We start from the raw sequence: 18809 nt of genomic DNA, 5'->3' as shown, positions 1-18809 counted from the left end.
GACACACCACTCCGATCAACACCGCGCGGGATAAGGCGGATACCCCACTCCGATCAACACCGCGCCGGATAAGGCGGACACACCACTCCGATCAACACCGCGCGGGATAAGGCGGATACCCCACTCCGATCAACACCGCACAGGATAAGGCGGACACCCCACTCCGATCAACACCGCGCGGGATAAGGCGGACATCCCACTCCGATAAACACTGCACAGGATAAGGCAGACACCCCACTCTGATCAACACAGCATGGGATAAGGCGGACACCCCACTCTGATAAACACCACGTGGGATAAGGCAGACACCCCACTTCGATCAACACCACGCGGGATAAGGCGGACACCCCACTCTGATAAACACCACATGGGATAAGGCGGACACCCCACTCCGATCAACACCACGCGGGATAAGGCAGACACCCCACTTCGATCAACACCACGCGGGATAAGGCGGACACCCCACTCTGATAAACACCACATGGGATAAGGCGGACACCCCACTCCGATCAACACCACGCGGGATAAGGCGGACACCCCACTCCGATAAACACAGCGTGGGATAAGGCGGACACGCCACTCCAAAAATACAAAACCCAAAAAGCTCCAAGGTCCAAAATGTTCTGAGTACGAACATGATGCCACAAGTGAAAACTTTCACAGCTGACCTCACGTGACCAGTCACAGTTAAGGCACAATCAAAACTTCATTTCATACACAAAACTATTAAAAACTTTGTATCAAGTTATTTTCAAGCTATGTGTGTAAAGTATACATGAAACACAGAGGAATTTTGTGTTTAGACTTTAATCTGCGGAACTGCAGGTCCCGGTGTTGGCGGTGGGGCCGGGTGGGAGGTGGCTGCATTGCGGGGGTGGATTGCTCTGCCTCATGAACGGTTTAGCACCATCCCCGTGGTGCTGTTCTCACGGTAGTGAGTTCTCGCAAAACCTGGCTGTTGAAAAGCGTATGGCACCTCCCCTTACTCTCTCCTGCTCCTGCTCCTGCCATGTAAGATGGATCAGCTTCTCCTTCACCTTTGCCATGACTCTAGGTTTCCTGAGGCCTCCCCAGCCATGTTTCTTGTAGAGCCTGCAGAAACGTGAACCAATTAAACCTTTTCTTTATTCACTACCCAGTCTCAGGTGTTTCTTTTTCTTTTTTTCTTGCGATGGAGTCTCACTCTTGCCCAGGCTGGAGTGCAGTGGTGTGATCTCGGCTCACTGCAACTTCCACCTCCCGGGTTCAAGCGACTCTCCTTCCTCAGCCTCCCAAGTAGCTGGGACTACAGGCACCTGCCACCATGCTGGCTAAGCTTTGTATTTTTAGTAGAGACAGGGTTTTGCCATATTGGCCAGGCTGGTCTTGAACTCCTGACGTCAAGTGATCTGCCCACCTCAGCCTCCCAAAGTGCTGGGATTGCAGGCATAAGCCACCACACCCGGCCTCTGGTATTTCTTTACAGCAGTGCAAGAATAGACTAATCCAGACTTGGGGCCCATCTCCAAGATATCTCAGTATGTATAGGCAAATATTTTTTTTTTAAAAGTCCCAAATTCGAAATACTCTGGTCTCATGCTTGCTTCTGGCGGAGTGGGAAGCAAAGCTGGCCTGTGGCTGGCTCCGTGTCAGGGCGTCTCCCTCAGGCTCTCTACAGTGGGCTCACTTCCAGCCTGAACAGACTCCTCTGGGCGATAAACCAGCACCCTCAGCTCAGAGAGCAAAGCCAGTCCCCTGCAGGCCACAGAGCAGGCAGGGTCCACTAAGCAGGGCAGGACCAAGGCTGGCTGTGGCCTCAGGGCAGTCACAGCTTCCTGATCCTGTTCCACACACACCCGCCATGCAGGCCCACGTGCAGGCCCACTTCCGGCGTCCAGCAGGGCCTGGGGCGCCTTACGGCTGAGGCCGGGACTCTGGGGATGCCCGCGAGCTGCTCTCATGGAGAGTCCAGCCTGTGTGGACAAGGGGACGCTCCGGCAGGCCAGGCTCCGGATGGGAGACGGGATTTCCTCACCCCAGTGTCTCCGGGCCCTGAGCCCAAGGCAGGGACCAGGCTGGAGCTGAATCCAGCAGGTGGCCTGGCGGGCTGAGAACACGAGGCTCCACAGTACCAGGAAGACGAGCGGCAGGGACTGGAAAAGTACGCGTGTTTGTACGCTATGGGCCAGCTGCTGAGGCCAGAGGCAGGGCCAGGGTGAGCTCAGGGTGGGGACTGCGGGGTGTGGCAGGAGGGGCCCTGCAAAAATCAGAGAAAACTTGGATTCCTCTTTCTTCCCCGAAGGACGAGGCCCGCGGCCAGAGCCTGGGCGAGGGAGTTAACCTTGGCCTGCCTAGAAGCTTCATCCGCCAAGACAGAGTCCTGTTCAGGGCCCTCCCACCACCACCCACTAGGAAGCCGGTCCCTGTTCTTCCCCAGGAACTCGTACTTACGTCATCGTACAAAGAGCCGCTGATATCAGCCCCGTAGATCGGGGAGACAAAGGTGAGATTCTTCCAGTATTTGCGTTCAAGGTCATCAAAGTCCTGGTGCCGTGGGGTACAGTACCTGGTGAACAAACACCCCAAAACCAGCTCAGGGTGGGGCCTGGGTGCCACACAGCCCACCCTCAGCCACCAGGAACCCGGGACACCCACGAAAGAGTTAAGAGGGGCTCGGCTCAGACTGCCCGCTGCCCCCGCCTAGGGTACCACATAACCTGCCCCTGCCTAGGATGCCACGTAACCTGCTCACGGGTGGGAGAGAGCAGGAGACAGCATTTCCATGGGCGAGCAAGTGGCCCAAACCCACGTACCCCTCCTCAGTTATCCTGGCCCGGGGCACCCACATCAGAACACACGCCATGGGGAGTGGGCAGGGGAACCAGAGGCCCTGGGTGGCTCTTCTCATCCCTGTGTGGCAAAGACCAAGCTCAGACGACAGACTAGGGGGCTGGGAAGGCCGGGTGAGCAGGACAGACCAGGCTCCGCTCTGGTGCCAGAGCCACAAGGCACGCGAACCTCAGAGAGCCACGGCGTGGAGGCCACAGACAGGGAGGAGGGCGTGGCGACGGGACGGGCCTGCGCAGCACGGAGGCTGCATGGCTGTGCCTGCTGAATCGGGGAGCCGTACTCGGAACGCTGCCAGTACACGCAGGTGCCATGTGTACCTGGGTACATGCCCATAGGTGTGCCCACATGGAAGTGCCTGTGTACCTGTGTATGAGCCTGTGTGTGCCTGTGTCCAGTGCACGTGCCCAGGTGTACCCATGTGTGCCTGTGTAGAAACGTGTGTGTGCCGTGTGTACCCGTGTGTGTCTGCGCATGGACATGCATGTGCTCTGTGTACCTATGCGTGTCTACAGGTGCCCCGTGTGTACCTGTGCATGTGCCCGCGTGGAGCCAGGGAGCCCTCTCTGAGGAGGAGCCCTCAGCCCAGGTGTCACAGGAGGGTGTGGAGGACGCGGTCCCAGGCCGGGGCCAGGGCACCGCCCGACATGCACTGGTGAGCCCTGGGAAGCTGAGGCGAGGGCGGCATGGGTCAGCCCAGGCCGGGAGAGGGTCCGGATCCACCCTGGGAGCAGGTGTTGCCACAGCCCACACACGGCACACAGAGCAGGCCGGCCATGCTGTTGGGGCTGCATGTGCTGCACCTTCTCTGCCCCCAGGGGCCCCATGAGCAGGTGTGGCCCTGGGGACGGGGGTCAGGTCCGCCCCACCTGCCCCGCGTACTTCTCGCTGTTGGCCAGGCGGCGGTACTCGCCCACCGTCATGGCTTTCTTCTGGATATTGTACTGCGTGAAGAGGCCTGACTGGCCCGTCACCACCTGCTGGATGGGCGCCGGGATCACCACATCGTCTATGTCGTCGTACGTCTGCCGCGGCTTCCACTCCTTCGGGGGGATGATCTGCAAGACCGAGACGGGAGTCAGCGGCTCCCTCAGAGCCTCAGGGCAGGGTCAGAGAGCAGACTGTGCCGCCAGCTCCCCAGAGACCGGCACCCCCAGATCTGCACCTCGGGACAACCCCTGGGACACCAAGAACCCCCCTGTTGCCTTATCAAACTCCCCAGGAGACTCTGCAGCCAACAAGGGCTTCACCTGCTAGGGCAGAGCCATCCCCCAGGCCTGGGAAGCTGGGTATAGCATCCCCCCAGCACCGACCCTGACATGTGTATGCAGGATTACAGACTCAGCAAACGTAGCTAGGACTGGCTGCGTGTGTTCCGGCATCTCGAGGCTCAGAGACTCGTATTTGGAGGCATTTAGTGTTGTTGTTTCTGAGACAGGGTCTTGCTCTGTCACTCAGGCTGGAGGGCAGTAGCACAACTATAGCTCACTGCAGCCTCCAACTCCTGGACTCAAGCGATCCTCCCACCTCAGTCTCCCGAGTACCTGGGACCACAGACTTGCACCATTACACTCAGCAAATTTTTAAAAAATGCTTTAATTTGCTCTAGAGATGGAGTCTCATTTTGTTGCACAGGCTGGTCTCGAACTCCTGGCCTCAACTGATCCTCCCATCTCAGCCTCCCAAAGTGCTGGGGTTACAGGTGTGAGCCGCTGCGCCCTGGCAAGGCATTTTTGAAAACGGGAATCTTCATGCTTGGTTATAAGCACTGCAGCTCATCACGCCCTCTGGCAGCAGGAAATGAGAACAGCACCCACTGTCCACCAAGAGGCCACTGGGGCCACATGCAGCTGGAGACCAGGGGTTGGAGCCCAGACACTCGCTCCAGTGGCTCCCCTTGGTTGGGACCCACTATGGGGCAACCCAAGTTCTAGGAATTAGGAATCACTGGGAAACAGATCCGGCCCCCATGGGCCTCCGCCCCGCCTGGAGTCGGCCAACAGGAAGCACAGGCGCGGGGAGGGTGACAGCACCACATGGGACGGGGGCAGGGGCCGTGGGGCAGGACAGGAGCTGTGCGGAGCTGGGCACTGTGCAGAGTGTGCTGGGGCCCAGCGCACCCATCCCCTGGGTGGGAGGAATGGCAGAGCTCCCATCTGACTGCTGAGGAAGCTGAGGCACACAGCAATCCACAACACAGCCAGGGCACCCTGCGGTGGGAGGGCAGACTATGGCCCAAGACCCCTAGCCTGGAGGCTGTGTGAACTTCCACCGCCCCAGAGAAGCCCCGGGCCACCTCAGACACTGGGACTTGCATAGAGGACAGCAGAGGAGGACAAGGACCAGCACCCGTCAGAGGCGGTGCAGCAGCCAGAACCCGGTGGCTTCACCCCGTTCAGGAGCTGAGGGACCAGGGCTATCCAGGGGTACACGCCTCACCCTGGGCTCCTGGCCTTGTCCCCAGCCTCATGTTCCCTCCTCTGGTGGGGGTGAGCCTATGGGCTGACAAGACCAGATTCCAGACTGCTGGTGGGCACCATGCGCCTTGTGGGCACCAGGCACCCTTCTGTGCAGGCCCCACAGGCACTCTCGGGCTGCCACAGCCAGTCCTGGGGTGGGCACCGCAGGCCCCATGCCTCCTTCCAGGGGTTGACCAGGCCACTCACTGCACAGGGAAAAGGAACGAACCCACCCGCTTCAGCTCATCTGCCAGGAATCTGGGAAGCCGCCCCTCCACGCTCAGGGCCACCTGAGAGGGAAGAGCTGTGTGCTGAGGCCCACGTTGCTGGCAGCTTCCAGAATGGCTGAAATCCATTTACTGTCCCCAAGGACCCAGCGATCACATCAGTGAAGAAACTGTTTTGCTTGGCAATGAAAACACTTATCCTCCAGGTGCCTGTTAACGACAGGAAGGTGCTGCCTCCGTGGCCGGCACGCGCAGGTTTCTTTAGCAAAAGCAGTAACAGCAGCAGCAGCCGCAGCGAGCAGGTGGCTCTCAACTGAGGGGGGGTCTTATCCCCCGGGGGACACCTGGCCATGTCTGGGGACATCTGTGGCTGTCACGACTGGGGGTGCTCCTGGCATGAGGTAGGTGGAGGCCAGGGAAGCTGCTCAGCACCCTGCCAGTGCCCAGGATGGCCCCACCCCGGAGAACAATGCAGCCCCAAGTCCACAGTGCCAAGCGAAGAGACGCGCTAATTTAGAGTTAAACCGAGACGAGGCCGGTCCCAAGGAAAGGATGGTCCAGGTTAGCGCCAGCTCTCTCTGGAGACTCTCCACCCCTTCCATGTCCACTGTGGCCACAGTGCAATAGGTGGCTGGGGCACCTGTCCCTGGCACAGGCTGTGTGATGGCAGGGTGCTGGGGCAGCTGCAGGGCTGCCGTTCTCTTAGATTTCATGGGAGCAGCTGAAGAGTCAGTGAGACACTACAACATTCAGGAGTGGAAAGGCGAGAAACAGAAACAAAAGGAGGGCCTGTGTCCCAGACACGAGATGTTCCTGCAGAGAACTGAGTGGTATGATCAGAGACTCCACGGGCCAGCGCTGCTCTGATTCACACAGCGCTGCTCCCCGCTCTCCAGGAAGCCCCAGTCTGCTTCTGCAGGAGGGTTCCACGAACCTGGCTCGGCTCCAAATCCACGCCAAAGCTGCTGGCCGAGGGGAAGCCATGATCTGGCCTCTTCAGTGCTATTGGAGGAAGCGCGCCCATGATCCCAGTCTGCTAAATGAACAAAACACTTTGCTCCCGATTCCTCTGCTCTGGAAAGAGCCTCGGGCTACTTTGCTCGTCTGTGCCCTCCACAGCGGGCACTGTGTAGTAAAGACATCTGGGAGCCACGCAGGAGGCTCCAAACGCCCCCACGGCGTCTGCGCCGCACACACGGAGCCACACGCTAGGTGACACAGCCCAGGCAGGTGCTGACAGGCAGCGTGAACGAGGGCCACTTCCAGCTGGGCTCAAACCCGAAGGCTCTGGGAAAATCCCGCAGGGCGGAAGAGGACAGAAGTGACATCCCACATTCTGCCGAGACGCAAATCCAGAAGGAGGGCTCCAGGCGGGGAAGGCTGAAAAGAAGGCACTGAAAGCCACTGGGGACATTTCCACTGCCACACTCAGACCTCCCAGGCTGCAGGCGGCCCCCGGAAGTGCCTCACACGAGCTCCTGGGGGGACCAGATTCAGCTGAGGCCAGGAAGGCGACCGGCCATGTGCCAACAGCGAGAGAGGCAGATGCTGGCAGGCGGTAGAGCTGAGGGCGGCCAGGGCCTCCCCTGCTGGCACCCGCCTGGGAGGCAGCTGGTGGGGTGGCGGGGCACCGGAAGCTCCCACCCCTCCCAACGGGACCCCTGACAGGGCCTCCCAGGGCTCCTCTCACCTCAGTGCTTCCCGAGTGGCCAGGGACACCCCACGTGGAGGCCCTAGCAACTCCAGTGAGGGGCTCCCCGCACCCAGGGCACTGACGGCACCAGGGCCCTCTCAGGGCTGAGCCTGCAGCTCCTACCCCCACCCAGCTCCATCGGGCCTGTGGATCTCTGCTGGGGGCAGGGGGACGTATAACCAAACACAATTCTGATGGAACCAGGAAACTCCCAGGCCCCCCTACACACACATACACGCGCGCGCACACACACACACACACGGTGGTCAAGGCAGGGAGATCAGGGTGAGGGGGTACCCCGACACCCCCACAGCTTGCTCAGAACCAGCAGGGCACTGTGCTCCTTCTCCAAGCAGGCTGGCAGCCCCGAGCCAAGGGCCCCCCATTTGGAAGATGCAAGGCTGCCCAGGGCCAGAGCACATGCTTCTCTGAGCCCATCTGTCCCCACAGAGCTGCAGAAGGGGGTGTGCGTGTGCCACATGCGGGTGCCAACGTGACTCTGCAGCTGCCAAGCTCTCTGGGCTGTGTGAGAGCCGCCTCCCCCCTCAGTCTCCTGTGCACACACACACTGTCACACTGACACGTGCACACAAGTCCCCTCCATAGCATGGGACCCGGACAGCCCCTTACCACCCAGCCCCCTCCACAGGTTTGAGAAAGGATTCTCCGCATCGGTGCAAGGAAAGCAGCACACGAGGGGCATGGGAAGGAACATGCAGAACACAAGGCAGGGAAACCACACTCCCCACATTGGCCTAAGACGCTGGAGCCGAGAGTCTCTGGGGGAACTGGCCTGGTGGGGTGCAGAAGCCTGAAGCAGCGATATCAGGGCTCAAAGAGGCAGCAGCCAAGGAGGCAGAGAGAAAGGGACGAAGCAGGGGTGCAGGCGCGGGGGAGGACAGGCCACCCGGGAACCCAGGCTGCACCCAAGGCCGCCACGTGGAAGACAGAGAGAGCCGGAAACGCTGCAGCCACGGAGCCCGGTGGGAGGTAAGGGACGAGAAAAAAGTGACAGGTGGGCATTTAAAGGTGCCTCGGAAAAGAGCGCAGGGCGGTCTGAGATGCTGATTCCCCACAACTTCCTGACATGAGATGCTCTGGATCCCAAGCCAGAAAGGGCTGCTGCATCCTGGGAAATGTGGAAGTAGGTCAAGGGCAGGAGACAGAGGCAGATGTGATAAAGGGAAGCCACGTCTGTCCCACCTGCCCTAAGGACACCAGGGAGAGGAGGAGGAGGAGGAGGACCTGGGCCCTTCCTGGGATAGCAGCCTGTGGCCTAGAAGGCCAGAGAAGACAGTCTGAGATGAGACAGGAGGACCAAAGCCTTTTAAAGACAGAACTGAAGCCGGGACGGGAGCAGGCCCCACCGCTCTGACCCGGACACAGGTGTGCCGTCACTCCCATATCGTCACTGTGTGTTACAGGCAAAAATCCAGCTTGGTGGCGCACCCCTGTGGTCCCAGCTACTCAGGAAGCTGAGGCTGGAGGATTGCTTGAGCCCAGGAGGTCAAGGCTTTAGTGAGCTGTGATCGCACCCCTGCACCCCAGCACCCCAGCCTGGGAGACAGGGCCAGACCCCATCTCAAAACAGAAAAAGCATCCATCTTGGAGGGGAAGAGAAGACGGTGTGAGGCTGCTTCCCTCACTTTCCGGCTCACAGACGAAGAAACGACAACGTGAGTCTGATACTGAAGGGTCACTAGGAGAGAGACGAAGGCTAATGACAAATCCACCAAAACCAGGGTAGTGGAGGGAGGGGCAGGGCGGAGGAGGCCCAGAGAGGCAGGCGGCCTCAGCGCACAGCAAACTGCGGCCCTCGGGCCAAATCAGCCCCTTCCTGCTTCTATATAGCCTTTGAGTGAAGAAGGCTTTTTTTGCTGGGGGAGGGAGGGCAGGGGAGAAGAAGATTTCAGAACACGTGAAAACAATATGCGTTTGCACTCCAGCGTCCAGGAATAAAGTTGTGCCGGCACAGGGCTGCGCACTTTCATTCACACAGTGTCTGGCTGCTCTGTCGCTCACAGAGCCTAGGCATTCACTCTCTGGCCGTGTGTAGAGAGTGCCCGCTGATCCCTGCCCCAACTGAGGAAGAACAGTGACAGGCAAATGGCAAAGCAACTGGAAGAATCCAAAATGCAAAGATGATTCATCTTCCACACGGAGGGGTGAGCACTGCTCGAACAGGCTCACATCAGAACACAGAGACTCACAGACCACGGCAGCCACCTTTGGAGCCGTGAAACGTGCAGCACGGACTTTTAAGTTTGTTTTGTGAGACAGGATCTTGCTCTGTTGTCCAGGCTAGAGTGTAGTGGCGCAATCTCAGCTCACTGCAGCCTCAACCTCCCTGACTCAAGTGATTCTCCTGCCTCAGCCTCCCGAGTAGCTGGGACCACAGGCATGTACCAACACCACACCAGGCTCATTTTTGTATTTTTAGTAGAGATGGGATCTCACTGTGTTGCCCAGGTTGGTCTCGAACTCCTGGCCTCAAGCAATCCTCCTGCCTCAGCCTCCCGAAATGCTGGGATTACAGGCCTGGGTCACCATGCCCAGTCGAGCAGCATGGTACTGTAGACGCTTAGCACATGGGGTTTGGGGATCTGCTGTCTGTATTCACGTACACGCACACACAAAGACGTGCACAATATGCCAGGAGAGAGAGAGAAGAACCAGTAACAGCGCTGCTTCCAGGGAGAGGGCGGGTGACTGGGTCGGGACAGGGAGGAGGCTCCTGGTCACTCTCCACCTGCGCTGTTGCATTGTTTGAACTTTCCCGACAAAGCCACTGCCATCTCAAAAAGACTGTTTTTGGTTTGGTTTGATTTCGTTTTTGAGACAGGGTTTTGCTCTGCTGCCCAGGCAGGAGAGCAGTAGCATGATCAGCTCACTGCAGCCTCTAATTCCTGGGCTCAAGCAATCCTCCCGCCTCGCCCTCCCAAATAGCTGGGACCACAGGCATGTACCACCATACCCAGCTTAACAACAACAACAAAAAAATGTTTGACAAGGAAAGTAAGGCCTCCCCGGGCACTGAACACCCCTGGAAGGCTTCCTAGACTCCTGACATCCCTCAGTGAGATGTCAGCTCACAGTCAGAACAACCTGGAGCCCCACAGCCCCTGGACTTCACTGCAGTGTGGCTGTGTCCTTACACCACCTGCCAGCTCCCTGGAGCCAGGGCCTGCACCGGCCGCTTCTCAACTTCAGTGCCTAGAATGGTGCCTGGCACACTTGGAACTCCACAAACAGGTGCTGGTAAACGAGCCTGGAGTGGCCCCGAAACACATTCCACATGCACGGGCCTCGCCCGTGGGGCCAGCTGAGCGGGGACCCAGGATGCCCGCAGGCCCGTGGTGCAGGCTGAGGGAGGGCCGCGCTGGGGCCAGGACATCACCCACCTTGGCCAGGCCCGCCCGGTGGGCTCCCTGCGACTCTATGTAGGCCACGTATTTGTTGAAGTCTTTAAATTCTTCCATGGTTGGGCGAAACGTCATGATTTTACAGCTGGGGTTCTGGGCGCCGTGGTCCTCAGACCCCATGGCTGCAGCTGTGCGGGAAGCACACCTGTGGAGGAAGACGAGAGAGGGTGAACCAGCGGTGCCGCCACGCCTGGCCTCTGGAGCCCGTCCTCCCTCAGAACGGAGCGTGCTAAAAATACCGCGGCCGCCAGGAGGACAAAGGCGGCCAGGCCCTCGCGGCTGAGCGAGGGCAGGAGAGAAAACCACGAGCGGCCCCGTCACTGCTAAGCACAAAAGGCACGAGGGCTGCAGCTAACGAGAAGCAGAGGTGTCCTAGTTTCTGAGGCGAGCCGAGGCAACACCGGGAGCCAGTGCGCTCATTTTAAGCAGTGCCTCGGAGGGAAAGGCTTACGTGTCAGGGACGCCCCAGGTGTGTCAGCGTCCGCTGCACGTCGGTCTCTCTGCTCTGAGCCAGATTCGCACGAGAGACTGCGGCAGGCACCTGCGGGTTTTCGAAGGTGTGCGAGGCCACGGACGAGGGTCACACGCTGAAGGGCCGGTGGACCCACCCCTCGGAGCAGGCCTGGGGGTCACGGTGGGCTGGCTGGCTGCTGCCAGCGGAACTCAGGCCCCGGCAGGAACCCCAACCCAGGAGAGCAGTAGGCCCACCCAGGACGGCTCATTTCCTGCCATCGCAGCTGCCTAGAGTCACGCGAGTCATAAACCAGCCCACCAGCCCTGTACAGAACGGGGGATTGCAGCTGAGTCTCCAGGCCAAGTGATCCACTGCCAGCACCCGCCTGGAAACGCCAGAGTCAGACTGTCCTCTCCAAGGAGGCTGCGGGCGGGAGCAGCTCCCTCTGGCCCCAGGTGTTGCGGGGCGGGAACTGGTAGCCCGCCCCGACCAGGAAAGGTCTTCGATCACAGACTCTGGGAAGGCTCCTCCTTGGCAGGTTAAAGTCTCCAAAGGCAGAAAGACAACAGAATTCCTCTAGGATTTGGAAATAAGGAACTTAGTCCACACAAACCCAAAAACTTAGAAAAAAAATAACAAACTCCACCTCCCCACCCTATGACCCCCAAAGTGATCTAGAGCGTGAGGAAGCAAGGCAGGGGGTTGCCCGGGCAGTCCCGGGAGCAGGGCTCCCAGCCACCACGGCGCAGTCGCCTGCTCCTGAAGGCACCCCCCACCACGGGCACTAGAGGGCAGCATGCACCCAGAAATCCACTCAGGACGGCAGGGAGGCCGCAGCTAGGCTTGCACCGGGCGTCCAGAACCCTCCATCCAGGCAAAAGCAAAGCCGGGGGTGCCCCCTGGCCTCCCCCTCCTGCCTTGGGTCCACGCCGTACGCCGCCTGCAGCACACAGGGCTTATACCCAGCGCTGAGCCCCAGCCCTGACGTCACACCCCTGGCTGGGCTGCGGCTGAGAGACCCTCACTGGGTTTGACAAAACCCCACAGCTCCAAGCCCATGTGGGCTGCGGCCCTGCCCGCCACCCTTGCTCTGTGCAGAGTCCTCGCGGCTTCTCCCATGGGGCAGCTGCAAGAGCAGTGTCTGCACAGGAGGCCCCGAGTGCACCGTGGATGGCATGCGACCACACGCAGCCTAGCAATGCAGACAGTCACAGTGTCTGTAAAGGCAGGGCGTCTGTCACAGTCACCAGAGTTGCCTGTGCCCAGAGACCAGCCTCTGACTGTGCGGGGCCTCCCAGGCCACTACACTGTCCCAGCAGGCCCCTCGCCCACGGCCAGGGCGCAGTACCTAATCCTCACCTGAGACCCCGCCAGCCCCACAGGCGCCAGAATGCCCCCCCACACCGCACCTGACCTCCCGCTCTCACCTGGACGTGGCCATGCAGTGTTCACCCAGGGCCTGCGCACTGTCACCAGGGAGCCACCAGCTCAGAGGGAGCAGAGGCTGCAGCTGGACCACTGTGGGACCCTTGATGCCGGCCTGAGCTGGGCCTGTGGCCACGAAGGGCCAGTAGCCAGTGGTTAGGGTGGTCCTCTGGGAGGACTGGGTGGCAGAACGTGGTCACCTCGGGCCTCCCACTGGTCTTCAGCCCTTAGAGGCCAGGCAAAAGGCCTGAGGCCATCCCTGGATCTGCCACCAACGGTGCCCACACACGGTGGTGGCTACAGTGGTCCCCACGTCCAGGCGCGGTGGTGGCCGCAGGGGTCCCCACGTCCAGGCGCGGTGGTGGCCGCAGGGGTCCCCATGTCCAGGCGTGGTGGTGGTCGCAGGGGTCCCCACATCAGCACTTACTGGGTCCCTGGCCCTGCTCTGTGCATCACAGGTGGTGCCACGGCTGACCGAGCTGACTGAGGAGGGCGCAGAGGCCCACGAGGGGTGGTTGTGGGCCTAGGCTACACGGCACACAGCTGGGCCGCATGCTATGCCAGGGCGCTGCCATGACCGCGTGAGTCTCCCCCTGTGCTTTGGCAGCTGGTGGAGGCTCTGGGACCCATGTCCGCCCAGCAGCCCTCGTCTCTGGCTGCCGCTCTGCAGGCCGGCGCACACATGGCCTCTTCCTGCCTCCCCGTAACCCACTGCAAGGGCCATCGGCTCCCAGGAAGCCCTCAAGCAAGAGTCCTGTGGGGTGCTGGCCCATCCCCCTCTGCAGGCTCTGATCGCCAGGTCATCAAAGCCCACCTGCCCCACAGGCCTGGCAACAGGGTGACCTATGCAGTATGGGGCCTGCCACAGTCTTGTGTCCTCCAGACCAGCTGGGCCCAGGAAGGACAGGGCCTGGGGCAGGGCTGGGCAGTCCAAGGGATGCCTCAAACTCATGCTCTGTAGAACAGGAAAGCGCTAGGCACGGTGGTGCACACCTGTGGTCCCAGCTACACGGGAGGTAGAGCCTGGGAGGTCGAGGCTTCAGTGAGCTGTGATTGTGCCACTGCACTCCAGCCTGGGTGACAGAGATCCTGTCTCAAAAAATAGATAAGTAAATAAATAATAAAACGGGGGGCTCCCCACACCTCGCGGGGCTATGGGAGCTCATCTGGAAAGCGTGTGGCCACAGCTGCCAGCAGTACACACTGCAATGTCGGATGACAAAAGCTCGTGGCAGGTTACGCATCAAAACCCACGTTGTGGAGACCCAGACAGTCCTTCCATCTGGAAGGTGGAGCCATGACACGAGGAGCTGCTCTTGGCACAGGTGCTCAGGCATTTCACCCACCACTGCCCCCTAGGGGCAACCTGGTACACTTCTTAAAAAACTTGTTTTTTGAGACAGCACCTGGCTCTGACGCCCAGGCTGGAGTGCAGTGGCACAGTCACGGTTCACTGCAGCCTCAAATTCCTGGGCTCAAGTCATCCTCCCGCCTCAGCCTCCCAACTAGCTGGGACCACAGGTGTGTACCACCACACCTGGCTAATTTTTGTAGTTTTTGTAGAGACAGGGTCTTGCCAAGTTGCCCAGGCTGCTAATAAACACCTGGCCTGAAGTGATCCTCCCGCCTTGGCCTTCCAAAGTGTTGGCATTACAGTGATGAGCCATCACACCCAGCCATTTGTGCCTTTTGAAATGACATTGCTTAGGAGGTAAATTATAAAGAGAAAAACTAAAATGGTCCACAATCCCCACACGCCATAACCTTGACGCACGTGCAATACAGCTAAACAAGAAAGAAGGAATTTACTAAAATGCCGCCCTGCGGAAGATCTTCCAGGTCACCAGGAATGTGGCAGACAGATGACATGGGATGACTGGGGGCGTCAGACACCCTGGAGGAGCCGGAGGAGCTGCCCGGCAACAGCGACACGCTCACAACGGTGACACGCCAAGGAGTGGGGCTCTCAACTCACAGGCAAAGACAACAGCCCAGGAAAAATGGGCCAAGGCTGGTGGGTGTGGTGGCTCACGCCTGTAATCCTAGCACTTTGGGAGGCCAAGGCAGGAAGATCACTGAGGCCAGGAGTTTGACACTAGCATGAGCAACATAGTGAGACTTCGTCTCCATAAAAACACGAAAATCAGCCAGGTGCAGCGGTCTGCACCTGTAATCCCAGCTACTTGGGAGGCTGAGGCAGAGGTTGCAGTGAGCCAAGATTGCACCACTGCACTCCAGCCTTCCAGCCTGGTCAACAGGAGCGAAACCCTGTCTTAAAAACGAACAAAAAAACAGGCCACGGACTTGGGTAGACAGCTCTCCAAAGTAGACAAATGGCCAAGAAGCACATGAAAAGGTGCCCAGCAGCACTCAGCACCAGGGAAATGCAAATCAGAACCACAATGAGCCACTACCTCACACCCACCAGGATGCCAGAATCAGAACGACAGACGGCGACACTGTGGGCGGGGATGTGGAGAAATCGGGGCCTTCGAACACAGGCTGGCGGGACGGTGATGTGGGGCGGCCGCTCTGCAAAGCAGCATGGCGGTTCCTGGAAATGTCACACATAAATCACACTTGACCCAGCAATTCCACTCCTGGGTATCTGCCCAAGAGAAATGAAAACATCCGTCCACACAGAAACTTGTACACCATGTCCGCAGCAGCACAACTCCCGACAGACAAAGGTGGAAACGACCCAGGGGTCCACCCACGGAAGAATGAATCAACACAACATGGCCCCTCCATGCGGGGGAATATGACACAGCCATGAAAAGGAACGAGGCTCTGACACAGACGCCACATGGATGACGCTTGAGGACGTGATAGTGAGAGAAGCCAGACACAAGAGGCCATGTGTTACAGCCCAGGCTACAGGGCTCCTCTGTGGGGAGAGACCAATGTTCTACACTGACTGTGGCCAGCGCGGTGGCCACACCTGTCATCCCAGCACTGAGGGGCTGAGGTGGGAAGGGTGCTCTAGCCCCGGAGTTCGAGACCAGCCTAGGCAACACAGGGAGACCCCATCTCTACCAAAAATTAAAATAAAAAATTAGTCAGGCATGGTGGTGCGTGCCTGCGTGCCTGCCAGCTACTCAAAAGGCTGAGGAAGGAGGATTGCTTGAGGCCAGGATTGCGAGGCTGCAGTGAACTATGATTGCACCACTGCAGTCCAGCCTCTGGGCAACAGAGCAAGACCCTGTCTCTAAAAAGTAAATGAACAAAAATAAAATCAAACTGTGATGATAGTTGCACAAGTGTTTGAATATACTGAAAACCGTGGAGCTGGACACTTTAAATGGGTTGGACAAATGAGTGTGCAAATTACATCCAATAAAGCTCTTAGCAAGACAATCACAAAGAAGGCTGGCGCGGTGGCTCACACCTGTAATCCCAGCACTTTGCGAGGCCAAGGTGGGCGGACTGCCTGAGGTCAGGAGTTCGTGACAGCCTGGCCAGCATCGTGAACCCCATCTCTACTAAAAAATATGAAAATTAGCCGGGCGTGGTGGTGGACGACTGTAATCCCAGCTACTGGGGAGGCTGAGGCAAGAGAATTGCTTGAACCCGGGAGGCAGAGGTTGCAGTGAGCCAAGATTGCGCCACTGTACTCCAGCCTGGGTGACGAGAAACTCTGTGTCAAAAAAAAAAAAATGAAAAGAGAGAGAAGAAAGCAAGGGAGGAAGGATGGAAAGAAGAAAGAATAATGTCCTCCTGAACTCGCAAAAGAAGAGAGGAAACTGGCACTCTTCTCAGCTAAGAGAGGCCAAGGAGACATCCCCAGCCACGCAAAGCAAACGGCAGCTTCATCCCAGACCTTTTGGCTTAGGGACAGACGGGGAGGTGCAGGAAACAGCCGGGTATGAGCCGACACTATGGAGTGGTGGTGGCTTTCACGCTCACGGGAGACACATCCTTCTTGTGGTTTGGGGTGAGCGCCACAATGCCTGCCGTGCATGTTTAGCAGCCCTGGCACAAACACACACATGCAAAAACAGATGCAGGGCAACCATGCCGGCCTCCGCCTCGGCCTCTGCCTGGTGGCACCCCGCACCTGGCACCACTCACAGTGCTGCTGCCAGGCCCACCCTTCCTTGGAGACCCCTTTCTCCGTCTCCTGCTCATGGGGCTCTGGGCCTTGGGGCGCTGGGAAGGCCTCAGCTGGGCCAAAGGCGGCCTCGGCTGCCCCATGGTGTGACCTGGCTGGAGCCGGGCTGGCACAGTTCCAAACAACTGGGACCCTCAGGCCCTGCTCCCGCCACCCTGCCCCATCCTTCTAGAAGATTCTAGACCATAGTTAATGCTGCAGAAAGGGGGCGGCAGTCAGCTCCTATGGGGACACTAGGGCAGGGGTAGGGAGGGATTTTATTCTCAACTATTGTTTGAATTTCTCTCGGCACCATGCTAGCAAGTTTTTACAAAAGCAGTAAAGCTCATGATACAAACTCAATTTCAAAACCACAAAACTCCCTTGTGCCCACTCTGTGCTGCCCCCAGCCTGCCCCACCATGACCTGGCCCATGGGCAGCTCCGAGCCAACTTGCTAGCCTCGGGAACCCAGGTCCCCAGAATCCTCCTCTGCTGAGCAAATATGCAGGCCCCACCATGTGCCAGGCAGAGTTTCAGTTCTGGGACGAAACGGGGCCCGATCTGGAGACTGACTAATCAACGACATCACCCAGGGGTGAGCAAGAGCTTCAAAGACAAATGAAGGCCAGACCTGGCAGCGCACACCTGTGGTCCCAGTGCTCTGGGAGGCTGAAGCAGGACGATCGGCTGAGCCCAGGAGTTTGAGGTTGCAGTGAGCTGTGATCACATCACTGCACTCCAGCCTGGGCGACAGAGCCAGATCATCTCAAAAAAAGTGTAAGGTTGGGCATGCTAGCTCACGCCTGTAATCCCAGCACTTTGGGAGGCCAAAGTGGGCAGATCCCTTGAGGCCACGAGTTCGAGACCAGCCTGGCCAACGTGGTGAAACTTCGTCTCTACTAAAAACACAAACATTAGCTGGGCATGGTAGCGGGCACCTGTAATCCCAGCTACTTGGGAGGCTGAGGCAGGACAACTGCTTGAACCCAGGAGGCGGAGGTTGCATTGAGATTGTGCCATTGCACTCCAGTCTGAGCGACAAGAGTGAAACTCTGTCTCGAAAACAAAAAAATAAGTAAAATAAAATAAATAAATAAATTTTTAAAAAAGAAAAAGACAAATGAAGTTGGTTTGGGACCAGAGAGGTCCGGGTGGCAGCAGGGCTGCGTCCGGACGTGATGGTCAAACACGCAGCAGTGCAAGTTCTGGCAGGTCCAGGGCAGGAGGAAAGTCCAGGTAGAGGGAAGGACCCCGCGATGCCAGGGAAGAGCTAAGGCCCGAGAGGCCAGAGGGCAGGGAGTGCAGAGGAGGCGGCAGGGTCAAGGCTAGACCAGGGTGGGCCCTGGTGGCTGGGCTGGAAGGAGCTTGCCCTTCCTGTGGGGTTGGAGGGGAAGCCGACGGGTGGTTCAGAGCAAGCAGACACGATTCAACTGAAATTTCTAGAAAGCTCTCTCTGGCTGTGGGAAGTGGATGGCAGGCACGGCTGGCTTCCAGGGCATGCAACCCCCACTGGTACCCCAGGCCCTACTCAGTTAAATACACAGTTTAAGGCCCGGCTGATCCCATCTGAAGATTCTTCACCGTTTTAGCACAGGAACCCTGTGGGTTCATTTTACACAGGGTCCGCAGATTCTACAGCTGCTCCTGGCTGGGGGACCAGAGAGGAAGCTGGGAGACCAGGGCAAACTCCTGGGCTTAGCGATCCTCTCACCTCAGCTTCCCAAAGTGCTGGGACTATAAGACATGAGCCACTACGCCCCGCCCCTGGCTTTCTTCTTTATTCGGGGTTCAAGACAGGCTTGGGTACCCTGGCCCCCAGTTTACCGTGAAAGTCGTTTAACCCAACCCAGCTCTCAAAATCTCTAACAAAAAAAGGGTCCCTTTCTCCCCTCTACCCATTTTGAGGCCCAAGAGCAGCCTTTTGAGTAAACTACACACCACTGAATAACATGCTTCAAATGGGTGACTTGTATGGTTCACAAATTGTATCACAATAAAGCCTTTTTGTTTTTGTTTTTTGAGATGGAATCTCGCTCTTGTCACCCAGGCTGGAGTGCAGTGGCACAATCTCGGCTCACTGCAACCTCCGTCTCCCGGGTTCAAGCAATTCTCCTGCCTGAGCCTCCTGAGTATCTGGGATTACAGGCACCCACCACCACGTCCGGCTAATTTTTGTATTTTTAGTAGAGATGGGGTTTCACCATGTTGGTC

At 58.4% G+C, this 18809-nt stretch overlaps 1 protein-coding gene across 1 annotated transcript in view; it reads right to left on the bottom strand.

Annotated features, from left to right (window-relative positions):
- KDM4B (lysine (K)-specific demethylase 4B) overlaps positions 1-18809 on the bottom strand; it is a 154491-nt gene that overhangs the window by 108894 nt on the left and 26788 nt on the right. Inside the window, exons 3-5 of the mRNA XM_011943480.1 lie at positions 10607-10772; positions 3709-3884; positions 2431-2545 (exon numbers count right to left, since the gene is read on the bottom strand). Coding sequence (XP_011798870.1) covers positions 2431-2545; positions 3709-3884; positions 10607-10747 — 432 coding nt within the window. The 5' untranslated portion in view covers positions 10748-10772. The remainder of the gene's footprint in view (positions 1-2430; positions 2546-3708; positions 3885-10606; positions 10773-18809) is intronic.

Source organism: Colobus angolensis, unplaced genomic scaffold (assembly GCF_000951035.1).
Source record: "Colobus angolensis palliatus isolate OR3802 unplaced genomic scaffold, Cang.pa_1.0 Scaffold22, whole genome shotgun sequence".
NCBI classification, from domain to species: Eukaryota; Metazoa; Chordata; class Mammalia; order Primates; family Cercopithecidae; genus Colobus; species Colobus angolensis.
Note: the sequence above shows the minus strand (reverse complement) of the source record. Positions and strands in the feature narration are given on the sequence as shown.